The 16372-nt window shown below is 46.9% G+C and overlaps 1 protein-coding gene across 5 annotated transcripts; it reads left to right on the forward strand.

The window, feature by feature from the left end:
- The first annotated feature begins 6455 nt into the window (after positions 1–6455).
- S1PR1 (sphingosine-1-phosphate receptor 1) lies at positions 6456–15383 on the forward strand. 5 transcript variants are annotated; one of them, XM_079982265.1, is made up of 2 exons: positions 6456–6583; positions 12118–15383. In XM_079982265.1, exon 2 carries the CDS (start codon positions 12264–12266, stop codon positions 13401–13403), a length of 1140 nt encoding a protein of 379 aa, XP_079838391.1. In that variant the 5' UTR covers positions 6456–6583; positions 12118–12263; the 3' UTR covers positions 13404–15383. The 5 variants fall into 5 exon arrangements, with proteins under 5 accessions (XP_079838391.1, XP_079838394.1, XP_079838392.1 ...); XM_079982268.1 differs by lacking the exon at positions 6456–6583 and adding an exon at positions 6703–6722; XM_079982266.1 differs by lacking the exon at positions 6456–6583 and adding an exon at positions 7569–7749.
- The last annotated feature ends 989 nt before the right edge of the window (positions 15384–16372 follow it).

Genomic DNA, 16372 nt, shown 5'->3' on the forward strand with positions numbered 1-16372 from the left:
CAGCCTTGTGATTCTTGCCACGTGCGAGGCAAACGGGATTTGCCATTGGATGCTAGTGGAAATGAGCTGGTCTGGTTAATTTAATGAAATGCCCACATACAGTTTTGCATGAAAGCCACTAAATCAGTTTAGAACCAGATGCTCCTATTAGATCATCACAGTCTAGTTTTACTGGCAACAAAGATCTTTAAACAAGTAGTAGCCCTTGCTTCATGAAAGCTCTTTTAATTCAAACTTCTTGTAAGCAACAGATCCTTCACTTAGTTAAGGTGCAGACAAGGAGGCAGCATGTAGATAAGCCTCACTCTGCCTGCAGTGCTATAGACCAGTGGTTCCCAAAGGGGCGGGGGTGGGGTTACTGGAAGAGTAAAGGTAAAGGTAAAGGTACCCCTGCCCATACGGGCCAGTCTTGACAGACTCTGGGGTTGTGCGCCCATCTCACTTAAGAGGCCAGGGGCCAGCGCTGTCCGGAGACACTTCCGGGTCACGTGGCCAGCGTGACATCGCTGCTCTGGCGAGCCAGAGCCGCACACGGAAACGCCGTTTACCTTCCCGCTGGTAAGCGGTCCCTATTTATCTACTTGCACCCAGAGGTGCTTTCGAACTGCTAGGTTGGCAGGCGCTGGGACCGAGCAGCGGGAGCGCACCCCGCCGCAGGGATTCGAACCACCGACCTTTCGATCGGCAAGTCCTAGGCGCTGAGGCTTTAACCCACAGCGCCACCTGCGTCCCGTACTGGAAGAGTACATATCTTAAAAAGGTAAAGGGACCCCTGACCATTAGGTCCAGTTGTGACTGACTCTGGGGTTGCGGCGCTCATCTCGCTTTATTGGCCGAGGGAGCCGGCGTACAGCTTCCGGGTCATGTGGCCAGCATGACTAAGCCGCTTCTGGCGAACCAGAGCAGCACACAGAAACACTGTTTACCTTCCCACCGGAGCGGTACCTATTTATCTACTTGCACTTTGACGTTCTTTCGAACTGCTAGGTTGGCAGGAGCAGGGACCAAGCAATGGGAGCTCACTCCGTCGCGAGGATTCGAACCACCGACCTTGTACATGTCTTAACTTATTACTTTTCTATTATGGTTTGAACAGAGGTATCTTACCCCAAGTGAATAACCTTCACTGAAGTCACGTTTTCTCAGGACATCCTAGGAACTAGAGGTTCTGCTTGGTTCTGCTTCCTTTAGTGCAGTCATGCTCTCTATGGTTGACTGGTGATGGACATATGCTCTTTATATATTAACCCATCCTCTGGTTCTTTCTTCAGAACAGAGGTGGAGCTAGCTGCTTCGGCCCTTGGAGTGGCGCACAAGCTGTGCACCCGGGGGTGGGGCGAGTGTCTCAGGGGGCGGGGCAAGCATCCCAGGGGGTGCCGCCCACAGCGAGCGTCCAAGGAGGGCACCACGGTGAGCGTCCCAAGGAGCTAGCTGCCCATAGGGGGTGGAGCGAGCCACCCATGGCGGGCTGCTTCCTGGGCATGGAGGAGGGAGCCGCTAAGCTTTGCCAGCAACCTTCCTCCCTTCCCTCTGCCTTTTGACAGCTCGGGGGAGGCTCTCCCCCCCCCCAGGAAGCAGCCCAGGAGTGGGGGGCAACGGTGTGCTGCCCACCCATGACTCCCAAGCCTCCCCCGAGCTGTCAAATGAAGGGGGAAGGGGGAAAGGCCGCCGGCAAGGCGGCACAGCTCCGCCCCTTCCTCCAGCGGTTTGGGGTAGGCTTGGGAGTTGCGGGCGGGGGGCACACTGAATGTCACTCCCCTCAGGGATGCCACCAGGGAGGGACCACCCCCACCGTCCCCCCTTCCTCCGCCCCTGCTTCAGAATGCAGAAGTTAAGTATGTTAAGGCAGAATCTCAAATGTTATATTTAAGGAGCTATTCGTGTGAACAGCAGTGAGAAAATCCTATACACACATGGGAGTATGCCCCATTAAACTCTCCAGGGCTTGCTTCTGAGTAGACGTGTACAGGGTTGTGCCCATTTGTCATCCAATTACTCCTGCAGGACTATCTTGTGCTGTTTTGTTTGCCTTTGTTCACAAGAACTGATGCCTTTTCTGCCATGGCGTCAGAAGGCTTCCAATCCTGACATTATCTAAAAATGAAACCTTTATATCCTATTACCACACATTCTGAGTCACTCCATTCCTTCGATTGTGTAATGTTACTCTGACATACCAAATCCCTCCGAGTAGGATACATAAGAACAAGTTTCACAAAGAAAGGAACATATTGTTTGTTTTCAGCCTCCGTTAGCTCACTTCCTTTCAGTTGTCTCAATAAATTAGCAAAATATGTCCGGGCTGTAGCCGTGAGGCGTTTGCAAAGGGGTTTCCTTACATGATTCTCCATGCTTTCTCTCTGACAGTTGCAATTTAACGGTTCTCTTGTTATGTCCGACGTCTATCACCTCAAAACATGAGCGTGTTAGGGTTCCACGGCTGATGGAATTGACAGAGCAGTTTTATCTGAGTCATTCAGAAAGAGGCGTGCGGCAATTGAAACGGATGGTTTGCAAAACACACACGCAAGTAAGTGCACAAGTGAGGTGTTCTGTTCTGCTCCCTGATAATTTGTAATTGCTGAGAAAAATGTCCATGATAGAGCTCCATTTAACAGGACAGGAATTTTTCCCCGTGTGATTATTAGTATCCTGTGGTTATGGATCATATTCACCATTTACGGCAAGCCAAGCTGGAACGTTTCCTTTCTCAGGTCTTAGAAACCAGCGGCAGAGAAGCTTCTTCAGCCCAAAGGTTGCATTCCCCCATGGCTAGCCTCCTAAGGGCCACATAGTTCTTGGAATCAGTGGGTGAGACCAGAGGCAAATTGTACTGTACAATTTGGACTACACAACAAAAACTAGAGGGTTATAAACACGCATTCACACATGCACACCTCTCTGTCCTCCGAGAGGCATTCACACAGTTCTAGGACACATTCCAGTGATTGCCAATGCCCTTGAGACTGATGAGGAGCACGTCCCCAGGCCTGAAGTCCTCAAGCTTGTTAGCTGATGTTTCTTCAATAATTACTCATAGTGATTTTTGGCCAGTCATTGATCAAAGGTATCAATCAAGAACTTCCTTTGGGAGTCTCTCCCCCACACCCCACCTGTTGAATCTGCTCTGGGTTGGTATGGCACAGGCAAATCTTGACCCAAATCTTGACTGCTTCAACTCAGGAGCAGACCTCAGTGGTGGCTTATTCTGAAACCGTCTTCTGGGTAGTAAAATAATAATAATAATAATAATAATAATAATAATAATAATAATACAGTGGAACCTCGGTTTTCAAACGTAATCTGTTCCGAAACGTCCGAAAACTGAAAACTCAGTACAGAAGCCTCAATACAATAGGAAAACTCAAAATGGAAGCTGCCTCAGAAGTTCGACTTCTGAGGCGCGTTCGAAAACGGAAGTATTTACTTCTGGGTTAACGGTGTTTGGGTTCCAAAATGTTTGTCAACGGAGACGTTAGAAAACCAAGGTTCCACTGTAGTTTTATTATTTATACCCCATCCATCTGGGTGGGTTTCCCTAGTCACTCTGGGCAGCTTACAACATATATTAAAAATGGTATAACATGAGATATTAAAAAATTCCCAATACATACCTAATGAAATCAAACCAAAGACCTCCCTTCCAATTACATTTCCAGCAACAGAGATTATCATTATTGTTTCCTTTGTTCAAAATAAATGGAGTAATATATTGATAGCAGGTTTATAATTGCTCCAACATCATATTGAAGAACACCCCCAGAAATCCACCCCAAACTGATAAAGGACTATTTCTCCTATATCTTGTGCACTTTATCATATACTCCTTTACACAAAATGCCATTATAATCTTAGAGATCTTCAACAGTTATCAGAGACAAGGGGAAATTACATCAGGCTGATTAATGGTTTTAGATATGGGACCATATCAGAGGGGCACAAACAACAAGCAATGCAAGAATGAAAGAGGAAATATTTGCACTTTGTTACAAAATGAAGTGGTAGGTAGTGTGCAGATGTTTTAGGCAAGAGGGAATAAACTTTTATTTGCACAAATCCATCTCTCAAGTTGCGAAGAGAAAGTTAGAGAAACAGTCCCACTATGCATCAGCTAGGATCAGTGATCATGAGAATAACAGACAAGGCCAGGAGTAGAAAAGTCGTCCTGGTCCTTTGCTTCATCTTGACTTTCGTTCTTTCTTTTCTTTAACTGGGCTGGCCCAGAATAAGGTGCAGATCCCAGTACAGTCGCTAGCAGTGAATCAGTATCCCCCTAAGCTAGTGGGGCAGGGTGCCAGAAAAAGGAAGGGCATTTGACCTTTGGGTTCACGTGTATACCCATCCCAACGGGAAGTTGCTCCCTACTGGGCAATTGCTGGTAGAAGACCTGATCCTCTTCATTTGTGTCTGCAAGTTTGCAGGAAATTTCTCTGGCTTTATCACACCCCCTTAAGAAGAGCTTGCCAAAGACAGTACAGAGTCGTTTCCTGTTACCTCCCTGTTAACCACCTCGTCTGGCAAATCAAGATGATAAATCAGAATACTTTTTTGCCACTCCTACGCCGCTCTGATATTTTCACTCTTTATGCAAGCTCGTAGGCGGAGTAAGGACAATTCTGATTTGTGGTAGCAGGGGTTCAGGGGGACGGCTGTTACTCCACATTGATAGATGTGTATATAGCAGCTTTGCACCTCTGCTCTGTTCAGAATGGATAGGAGGGGAAGCATCCAACTTGATGTGCACACATTTAAGGGGCCTTGTTCGATGTAGGAGAGAGCTAGCCAAAGCAAACAGGAGCCGAGCAGGAAGAATAGTTAAGCACCATTCCCCCACTGCTTTCAACAGGGATTTTGAAAGACGTACTTTACAACCAACCCATTAGGTTTTAAAGGTCCGATTCACGTGTGTGGTGTGTACATTAAACAGGATAGGTATTCAGAAGGTGGTATTCAGGGCCACAGCACTATAAACATTTAATCTGAGCATTGCCAGATGGAATGACCCTCCTGCTCCTCCCCTTGCATGCTGTTCTGGGGTCCCCTCGAGCCAATTTGGGGGCTCTATGGGGGGTGGAGAGGAGTGCTTCCACCAATGGGGTTCCTTGGGTGACACCCATGCACGTATTTGCAGCTACCCTTTTGAAAGTGGAATATCTCATCGATCATTGTGCTGAATGGTAAAGAGGATTTTTAAAATTAAAAAAACCACGATACAATAATCTTTATTGTCATTGTCCCATACAGAAAAACGAAATTGAAAAAATCTACATAAGACATTCAAAAACCAACAAGCCTGCTATCCCTGCTATCCCAACCTGGTTAGCCCCCTAAAAACTCCGATACCCCATAATTAAATACAATATACTCCCACAGAGACCCCTTACACTGCGTTTAAAACCAAAATCACATTTGGATAGAAACTGTTTCTCAGGCGGCTAGTCCTAGTCTTTATAACCCTGTACCTTCTTCCAGAAGGCAGAAGCTGAAAGAGATCATTTCCAGAGTGTGCACTATCCTGCGCTATCTCTGCAGCTTTCTTATGGCACCTGGAAGCATAGATTTGTTGATCCAAGGTGGGAAGAGTGCACCCAATTATTCTCTCCGCAGTCTTTACAACCCTGGACAGCATTGTTTTTTCCCTGACCGTGCAGCTCCCAAACCACACACACAGACCATAAGTTAATACACTCTCAACAGTACAATGGTAAAATGCCATCAACAGGTCCTTTGAGAGCTTGTTTTTCCAGAAGAAAAGAGAGCAGATATAGTAAAGCATGTGTGAAAAAATGGCAATCTTTACCTATCAAGACATGATTGGTGACTTTGACCAGTCCTAGCTCCAGAACTTCCCAGTCACCAATGGTACCTAAAGAAAAATACTTTTCAGTGGAGTCGGTTCACGTGTGCCATCGAGTGACAAATGCATGCATGAACAAGCACATCGTACCCTTTCCTTTCGCTGGATGTGGTTGTGCCAACTATTCAATCCACCTCTGCTCTCCTTATTAGTGGTTCCATCAGCTGAAGTGTTGCCCTGAAGACAGCTCAACTTGCACTTCCACAGAATTTGAGAGTCTATTCTCCACAAGACCTTGCACAAAAAGGAAGGATATTAAGGGCCTGTCCAGACCGCTGCTATTTTTGGATGGGATTCAATTGCATACTGGCAAAGGCAGATTGTGCAATTAAAGTTATTATGGAGCACTTGCCCGGCAAACTTGCTTTTCAAATATTTTGGGGGCTTTTTTTGCGATAAGCAAGAGGAAAAGGCACCAGAGTGTTTGGGATAACATTTGCTCGGCGCAACATCTTCTGACCTCCCATAAAACAGATCAAGATGTAACCAGGTTGTTGGGAAGTGATCTAAGAAGACCATCCAGATGATGAGGGAGAGGAATTTGAAGGAAGTGGGAGATGCCTTGAAATTTCTGAGATCATCGCCAAGATCAAAGCAGAGTCAGAAACGACAGGCCGCGTCACCTTCCTAAAGGACTTCCTGGAGACGCGGGATCAGGCCAAAGACCAAGCAGGGAAGGAGGAATGTGGTTCTGCCAGAAGGAGTCTGATGAAGAAGAGGCTGAAGGTAAGGAGGAGATGAGTGAAGATGGATAATGCAATTGTATAGCAATGAAAATAGTGTGGTACCAAGCTTTCTAGTCCTCAAGAAACTCAAGGAATCATTGGATTTTGAAGAAATACTGGAATTTATCAAATTCAGGCAGGTGAGCTGATTTCATTCTGCCTTTCCAAGCTGTTCCACTCTGTTTGTGTGTGTGTGTGTGTGAGAGAGAGAGAGAGAGAGAGGGAGAGAAAGGGAGAGAGAGAGGCTGGGCTGGCAGTCTCATTCAGGCCATCCATTTAAAGCACATGACTTCCCTCAAAGAATCATGGGAACTGTCGGGAATCCTTGCTTTGGGAGGAATAAACTAAAAACCCATGGTTCTTTGGGGGAACACAAGTATTTTAAATGTGTGGTGTGAACGTGAGGCAGAAAGATTTGCCTTGTTTATTAAGCTTACCGGTTGCTTTTTTAAAACAAGTAACTCAGAGTGACAGAGTGTTGGGCAGTGGAACAGACTGCCACAAGAAGTGGTGGACTGTCCTTCCTTGAAGGTTTTAAAGCAGAAGTCGGATGACCATCTATCATGTATGATTTAGCTGAAATTCTTGCATTGCAGGGGTTGGGACTAGATCACCCCTACAATTCTAGGGTTATGTGAAACACGTGCAGATCCACGTAAGAGTTTTCCCATCTGGCCAGGAGGGAAAATCCGGCACTTGGTTTGGTGCAGCAGTGTAGCCTCCAGAAAAAAAAAGAAAGAAAAGCTCTTATGCAGATAAGCCTTTTCAGTCTTGCAAATCCGGAGGCTGTTAAAGGCACAGGAGCAGTTTGCAACCAGACGATGGCAGCCCTGAGGCCGCAGGGGTCAGAGGCAGCCGCGTGGTCCGCGGACAACTTCCCTCTCGTGTGAAATCCGCCTCTCCCGCTGCGCGCGCGCGCAGTCCCCGCACAGAGCCAGACGCGAACTTTTTTTTTTGGGGGGGGGGAGGTAGGAGCGAGCAGGAAGGAAGGAAGGAAGGAAACAGGTGTTAACCCTTCCGCAGCTGCGCTCCGTTTAAGAGCCGCCGCCCAAGAGCCGCCGGCCAGTTTTGCCCGGGACTTGGCAAGCGAAGAGCGAGCGCTGCGCCTCCGCGTTGTCTGCGCGCCGTGCGCTCCAGGCTTGCCAAGAGTTAACGCGGGAGAGCCGCGTAAGTAAGGGGGAGGGCGGGGAAGCGCGACAATAATAGGAAACTGCGAAGGGGTGGGCAAGACTTTGCAAAAAAGAAAAAGAGGGGGGAAAGGGAAAGGTTTTTCCATGAGCTGCCCGGCTTTTCTTCTTCTTCTGCAAAGGAGGCGGCCGGCGGGACGCGCGCCATGCGAAGCGCAGCCGCCTCCGGAGAGACCCGCGTCCTGCCCGAGAGAGGTAAGATTTGGGAGAAGGGGACTGGCTGGCTGTGGCTGCTGGGTCTCGGTGAGGTCCGGTTTGGCTGGGTGCACGTGTGAATGTCAGAACGACACGCGTTTGCAAGTGCTCGCGTCAGTGAGCTCTCCAGCGTGCATTCGACGGCAACCCCAGCTTTGCATCTCCGTAATGTGGGGGAATGGACTGGCCTTGTTGGGAGTGGGTGTCGTTCTGTGAATTGGCTGTGATTTATTTTATTTTTAAATGCAACCCTATGCAGGCTTACTTGCAAGCGAACCCCATTGCGTTCAGTGAGACTCTAGGAAAGCATGCGCAGGAACATAGAATGGTAGAGTTGGAAGGGACACGGTGGAATTATATGGGTTTGGGGGCTTGGGGAAGGGGCTGTGGCCTGGATCTATTTGCTGGGATCTCGCCAGAAAACCTCAGCTTGCCCCCCTGAATTGATGGGGAAAGAAAGTTAGGAATAAACTGTGTTAATCTGAAGCAGCAAACTCCCCCAGGGATGTTGTGATTTGTGTACTTGGTGCCCTCCTCTCTCAACTTTCTCCATACTTAGCGCCTAGCAGTTGAGCATACAAACTGCCTCTAGTCTGGTCCTGCAGGTCCTGGTCTCCTCTGCTGAGAAGTGTTCTGGGTCTGATCTGTATATTTGATTCCCGAAGGCTCCTTGCCACATGCCAGTCAGCGGCTGGTACTGCAGGCAACTGAGAACGAACTTGCATTTGTTTGACAAGCTAACTTCAGTTGCGGGGGCTAACTTCCAAGGGCTGCGATGGCACGCGCTTTCACTGCCGGCAGTGCAGACTCCACTGAGGAGGCGATGCCTGGGATCCATGCGTTATGAAGCGAGGCACAGGAGAGGATCGGAATGAAGGAATAAGATGTACTATAGATATTGGCAGCGCATAAGCCATATCCTGTTATTTAGAGGTATGGGTGCATCGCTGAGTTTGATGATGGTGTAGAAGTTGATATGCTGGCCTCGAGAATGGGAAATGTTCATAAGACGGAGATTTCCCCAAGTATATCTGTGCAATTTATTTATTTTTTAATGCGCAAAAAATGAGTGATTTTCAGGAGCCAAAGGTTCGGCTGCTGAAAGGCTTTCTGTGGAAACCTTTCCCAAGGGAGCTCTGAGGTTAGATTAGAACCCTTGTCTGATGTACTTGGGTATTGAGTTAGAAATGGCAGACTACAACAAGAAAGTGGTTAGTGGATGGTTTAGTGCAACCGAGGTACTAGAACTATTTATTTCTTTTAAAAGAGGGTGTTCTCCTCCACCCGCCCCCTCCCAGGGGGGACTGCAGGGAGGCGAACTTGAGAGCGGACGTCAAAGGAACAGGTCATAAATTTACTGGAGGATCCAAGGGACAGGAGCTTTGTTCTCAAGCTACGTGAGTTTAAAGCCTTGCCATGTCTGGGAATAGTAAGCAATTTTCACTCTGTTTGTTTCGTCCAATGCACTCAGTTTATTTTCCTCTTCGTCGTATGTGGGAGCATGTTACTTGCTCAAACCCTTTTGTCCAAGGTCCGCCAGGGCCCCTTCAGCCATCGCCTTCAATCATATGGACTCATTGACTCTGAAAAGGGTTTGGTCCTATTTGAGTCCACGGGACCTGATGACCTTCACAGCTCTTTCTGTCGTGTGGATCCCTGTGCCTGCCCTACGTGTGGGAAGCAGGGACGGTTCAACTCTGCTTGCTGTCACCTCTCATAACTTACCCATCCTGGGCAAAGTACTAGCTGTATGCGCATCGGTGCGCGTTGCGCGATTAGGAACTCCGGAGGAGGCAGCATTACTGGACTGTGCGTGCAACTTGTGGGAACTTAGGTCCTGTTTAGAACTTAAGCAGAATGCATGGAGGTTTGAAGAAGTTGCAGAAAGTACAGATCCCCTTCCTCTCTTTCATGCGTTCACAGGGCTTATGTAAGAGCCCAATTATCTTCAATTCCTGAATGTGGTGTGTTTCTAGGGATAGCAATCTGGTTGAGGGCTGCATGATTTCTGGGTCTGGAGGTGAGGATCTGCTTGGGTTCCAAGCCTGACTCAGATTTGTACTTTTGAAACTTCGGTACATCACGCTTAAATGACGCCGTGCCTGTTCAGCCATTGATTCTAGGCTTAAGGTATATGCCATTTGAAACTGATGATTGTGTGTGTGTGTGTGTGTAACTTAAACTGGTATGTCTTGTAACTCAATGGGAAAGGTCTTGTGTGGTTTGGACTTTGTTATGATACTCACCCTTTGAAAAGTCAGTATTGTTCAGCCTTGAATGAAGGGTATCCAATGAATAGAGTGAGCTTCACTTTTCCCTTTCATGAAAAGCTTGTAGTACATTCCTAAGCATATTTTGATTATATATTTTGTGGCTTTATATTTTGATTTTGTTCTGTGAACCGCCCTGAGACCTCTGGGTATAGGGCGGTATATAAATTCTAATAATAATAATAATAATAATAATTAATAATAATAAATTCACTGGGATTTACCAGTGTGTTCAGGATTGCAGTGAAGGTTTTAGCTTTATTTCCTCTGTCAAGTTAATTGACCACAATCAATAGTGTGGTCACAGTGTTGTGGGTGCCTTCCGTGCTCTGTTAATCCTCAATTCCATATCTCCTTTTACACTTACTTTCCTCCTCCTGCTAACTTAATTGTAGATGGCAAATCCTGCACAGATATGAGTTGGACTACTAGAATCCATGGGACACAAATCTCCAAACTGCATGCAGGGCAGTAGCCAAAGGCCATTCTGTTATCCCTTCTCAACTCCCAAATAGAAAGTCCCGGGAGACTTGCATTTTATTTCCTCGCTTTCTGTTAGCTTTACTGATTTTTATTTTTGCTGACACCACACTTTCTTCAGTTGTTGTTCGTGACAGAGGGCAACTTCCCCATTTTTTTGCAAGTTATGCCAGGGATGCGGAAGCGGTGGCCGTCCAGATGTTTCTTGACTACAACTCCCATCAGCCTTGACTTTGGGCCATGCCGACTGGGGCTGGAACCTGGGAAGCTGAGTCACGGGTCCACCTATCCCAATATTGTTCACACCAGTGTTTTCCAAACTTGGGTCTCCAGCTGTTTTTGGACTACAACTCCCATCATCCCTAGCTGGCAGAAACAATGGTCAGAGATGGTGGGAATTGTAGTCCCAAAACAGCTGGAAACCCACGTTTGGGAAACGCTGGTCTACACTGACCAGCAGCTCCAGCGTTTCAGATGAGTATTTCTGGAGCATACCTGGGGATTGAACTTGAGATGTCTGCATGCAATACACATGTCTCAAATTCAGTCTTTCCCCAGTGGCTGATGAGAATCCAATTGCTTCTGGAGGGGAGCAGGTTCCTCACCTCTGAATTACGCCTTCCTTTAAACCTCTCTTACAAAGCTAATTTAGGGTGGGTTCCACTGCAATCCTAAACACACCTCCTTGCTTACCTCTGGGTAGGCGTGTGCCGCGGATAGATTATCCGGTTCCTTCTGTTTAATCCTTTCAAAAGTCAGATTTGTTTTATGCATTACCCCCGTGTTTTATGACACAAGTCAGCAGTTTTAGATTGCGGTCATATCGAGAGGGAGCCTTTTTTTTAAAAAAAAAAAGGACAGAAGTTTTAACTTTGCTGCTGTGATCTGATTGCAAACGGTATGACTTGGCTTTCGGTGTGGAAATCTGGGCAGCTTTTATATAAAATGAGATAGAGTTTCTCTCGGTCTCATGGCTATAAGCATGAATGTATGAACATGTGTCAAAAGCAGAGGATGTCAGTATGGCTTTTTTTTACCCATTGCCTTCCCCTGTGCTACTGAGGTGTTATTTATTGGTTAAATAAACCCAATCTGCCATAAGTTGAAGTGCTAACACCTTTATTCCGTTAGGTGTTATGTCCTGATATAGGTGTAAACAGTTTCATATAAGCTGTTAGCACTTCAGCTGACGCTGGATGAGGTTTAGTTAACTAATAAAATCTGAATAATATACCCCATCGGGTATGTCATTTTACTTGCCAGTGGGCATACTAGCAGCAAACTTGCAGGATTTCATGTTTGGGTTTTCAGAATGTTCACTTTGGACTTGCAGCAATAGTATAATAACAATAAATCACTTCTCCTAAATTAATGTTTTTTTGCTTGTGTCTCCTGCTTTTAAGGACTGTGGTTACTGAGGTTACCCAGAAGGAGCTAGACGTTGGAAGCCGCAGACGTTAGGACCTTGAAGCCCGGGGCAGCTGCTGAACTACCTGCTCCACATCGCCTCTTGGTGGCCGTCTGGAGAACTGCAACTCAGGCCGGCACCATGGACTCCACCAAGGACCCCCACGTGAAGGCCTTCGGTGGAGTCAGCGACTATCTCAACTATGAGATCATCATAGAACATTACAACTTCACAGGGAAGCTAAATGAAAAGGCAGATACCGGGATCAAAGCAAGTTCTGCAGTCTTCATCATCATCTGTTGCTTCATCATCCTGGAGAACATATTTGTCCTTCTGACCATCTGGAAAACAAAGAAGTTCCACAGGCCTATGTACTATTTCATTGGCAACTTGGCACTCTCTGACTTGCTGGCCGGGGTGGCTTATGTCGCCAATCTCTTACTGTCCGGACACAAGACCTACACCCTCACCCCTGCCCAGTGGTTTCTTAGGGAAGGGAGCATGTTTGTGGCGTTGTCCGCCTCTGTGTTCAGCCTCCTGGCCATCGCCATTGAGAGATACATTACAATGTTGAAGATGAAACTACACAACAGCAGCAACAGTTCCCGTTCTTTCCTGTTGATCAGTGCCTGCTGGGTCATCTCTGTGATATTAGGAGGTCTCCCCATTATGGGCTGGAACTGCATCCAACGTCTACAAAGCTGTTCCACCGTGTTGCCCCTCTACCACAAGTATTATATCCTCTTCTGCACCTCGGTGTTCACGGGCCTCTTGTTGTCTATCGTGGTTCTTTACTGCAGGATCTACATCTTGGTAAGGACCAAGAGCCGTCAGCTGACCTTCCGGAAGAACATGGCCAAAGCCACCAGGAGCTCCGAGAAGTCTCTAGCTCTGCTCAAGACAGTGATCATTGTTTTAAGTGTGTTCATTATCTGCTGGGCTCCTTTGTTCATTCTCCTCTTACTGGACGTGCGGTGCAAAGTCCGGACTTGCCCAGTTCTCCTCAAGGCCGAATATTTCTTAGTACTGGCGGTTCTCAACTCTGCCACTAACCCGATCATCTACACGCTAACGAACAAGGAGATGCGGCGAGCTTTTGTCAAGATTATGTCATGCTGCAAATGTCCCACTGCAGACTCCGGGACCAAATTCAAGAGGCCCATCATTGGGGGAATTGAGTTCAGCCGAAGCAGATCCGACAACTCCTCCCACCCGCAGAAAGACGAGGGTGACTCTCCAGAAACTATTGTGTCTTCGGGTAATGTCACCTCGTCATCGTAGGAACTCTCGAATGGAGGAGGCGTGGGCCCGTCGAAGGCCGACGCGTGGAATGGTTCTGATCACTTCTCTCCCGCCAAGATGAGGGAAAGGATAGGCTGGAAGGGGAGTTGTGTGGCACTTGGGAGGGGAGGAGCGGGGACAGATTGTGTGACTTGAAAGCATTTCCTCCCTGGAAGTTTGTTGTGTGTCATTTGGGATTGCAACAAGGCCACTTAGGGTTGCTGGAAGTGTTCATGCCCAATATAACTCTGAAGACTGAAACCTTGGTGAAACGACACCTGTTGAATGAGAGTGGGTGGGTGGGGTGTGGAAAATACTATTTTCCTCTCCAGAAAAATGTGAACCTATAAAATAAAGAGCTTACTGGGTTTTTCCTTCTTCTTTTGAGTAACAGCCCTCCCCACCTTACTGAGCAGCGAGGGGAGCCAATCTCCTTGTCGATTCTCTTCTGGGTAAATCTAAAGAGAATCTGAGTGTTTTGCTTCAAGATTGGCCAAAGCGCCACTTGACATTCAATTAAATGTTGGTGGGAACTGGGACATGGAGGGCTTCAATGGTTAGTTTGAAGAACACTGCCTCTCACCGCATGCTGCCATTGAATTCCCCTGAATTGAATGGGACTGCGCTTGAGTTAGGCTGGGGGTGTCTGGAACGGAAGGGGCCTCATTTGAACCTTGGCATTAAATTGATTTGATAAATATGCCACTCAATAACAAGGTGCATTTATTGTTAGCAATTTCGATAGCACCTCGGCGCATGAGGGGCCATACAAACTATTGTCTCACTTATTCTCGGAATAATCCTATCATAGCTTAGGCCAAGCGATGGCTCTTGGAGGCATCTATAGCCTTGAAAGCTGGATAAAGTTTGAATGAAGCCAATGGTCTGCATTCCACCCCAGATTCTTTTAGATCCCAGAACGTTTGCAATTTTAAAAGGTGTTTATAAGTTTGTCAATGTCCACAGAAAGTATTTGTTGTGTTAATTGAATGTAATTTGCCACAGCATCAATTGCTGGGCTGTGTGTGTGTGTAAATATATATATATATATATATATAAATATATATTTGACCCGAGTTAATTGGGTACACATTCTGTGTGTACATTCTGTGTGTACAGTGTGTAGAGAAGCTAACCAGGATAGTAGCTGTCCTGTGCTAAGAGTAATAGTTTTCCATTGGTATCAATAATTTGGGACTCGCCTTAAATCTCATGGGACCTGGGCTGGTTCTAAACACATCAAAGAAACGATTCAGTTAAACGCGTTGTAAACTTCACAGTGGGAAATCCCGTTGGCGAAAAACGGGACTCCACAGCGCCACCTGGTGTCGCAGTGTTATAATGCATATAAAGTCCTTTATCTTTACGAATGTAGCTGAGTCCCTGGTTTAAATTATTTGGTGCCTCTCTCAAGTTTTTCCCCCTCCCTCATCTCCAAAAAGAGTGACTGGATGCAAAGGAGGATAGCAGAGCTGCTGTATTTCAGCTGTGTAGGAAAGGAAATTTCAGGTTGTGTAGATGATACAAAAAGTCAGGCCACCTGAAATTACTTTTGTTACGCAGCTGTTAAAAAGTTGCAGTGACTCTCTTCCTCCTTTGGGGAGGAGGGGCCATAGCTGAGTTACAGAGCTCATGTTTTGTGTGCCGAAAATTCCAAATCTAAACATTGAAAAGAAATTGACAGTGGGGTGTTCAGTGATGTGGGCCCAGACCCAACGGTTGAAGGTTGTTGTCCGGGAGTGTTACTGTGGTAATTGTGCAGGACTGTTGAATTCAATGCATTAATGTACAAATATTGGTTGAATATATAAGTGGTTGTTTTTTTTTTTTTTAAATAAGACTGCCAGCCTTCTAGTATTCCTAGTGCAATTCTTTTTGTAAAAACAAAAATAGAATTTAACTTGATTCTGACTTTGGTTGTACAGTTTGCACATAGCTGCGTTGACCTCTAAATATTAATAAACTGAGGGTTTTGTACAAGTTCTGCCGTGAACATTCCTTCTGTCGCATTTTTATCTGTACCTATTCTTACGACAAGGGACGCAGGTGGCGCTGTGGGTTAAAGCCTCAGCACCTAGGACTTGCCGATCGAAAGGTCGGCGGTTCGAATCCCTGCGGCGGGGTGCGCTCCCGCTGCTCGGTCCCAGCGCCTGCCAACCTAGCAGTTCGAAAGCACCTCCGGGTGCAAGTAGATAAATAGGGACCGCTTACCAGCGGGAAGGTAAACGGCGTTTCCGTGTGCGGCTCTGGCTCGCCAGAGCAGCGATGTCACGCTGGCCACGTGACCCGGAAGTGTCTCCGGACAGCGCTGGCCCCTGGCCTCTTAAGTGAGATGGGCGCACAACCCCAGAGTCTGTCAAGACTGGCCCGTATGGGCAGGGGTACCTTTACCTTTACCTTTATTCTTACGACAGTCTTTTGGACAATTTACAGTTCACATTATTTCTATGCCCAGGAGAGGCAGGTTAACATTTGTGTGGTAAAAACAGAACACGTAGATGCAAAAGACCTGTCAAGTGCAGCAAATTCTGGTCAGCGGTTCAACAAGGCAGCATTCAAACCAGGGCAGGTAGCAATTGGAGTAATTAAACTCCCTTTCCCCAGCAATACATTTGCAGCAGTTAAGATCAACCTAAATGCGACAGTGCCAGACCTAGGTCATTCAACATGTCCTGGCCTCAAGCAGGAGGGAAGTGTTTGTGGTTCAAATTAAAGCACAAGAAGCAGGCAAATGCTCTCTACAGACTTTCACACTGAGGACATTAAAACCTGGGTAGGGATGACTGTGGGGTGAATTGTTTCCCTTGCATCTGCAGCAAGAGAGAGAGAGTGCCACAGGCCAATGTAACATCGGATGAAGCAATGGCTTCAGTTCAGCCTGGAGAAATAAGCTGAGTGGCAGATTTTGGGAAAGAACAGGGTGGGAGTTGCAGGGACAGCCTCATTGCACACAGAAGGAGATGGGCGAT

This window comes from Podarcis cretensis (assembly GCF_951804945.1).
Source record: "Podarcis cretensis genome assembly, chromosome: 6".
NCBI lineage: Eukaryota > Metazoa > Chordata > Lepidosauria > Squamata > Lacertidae > Podarcis > Podarcis cretensis.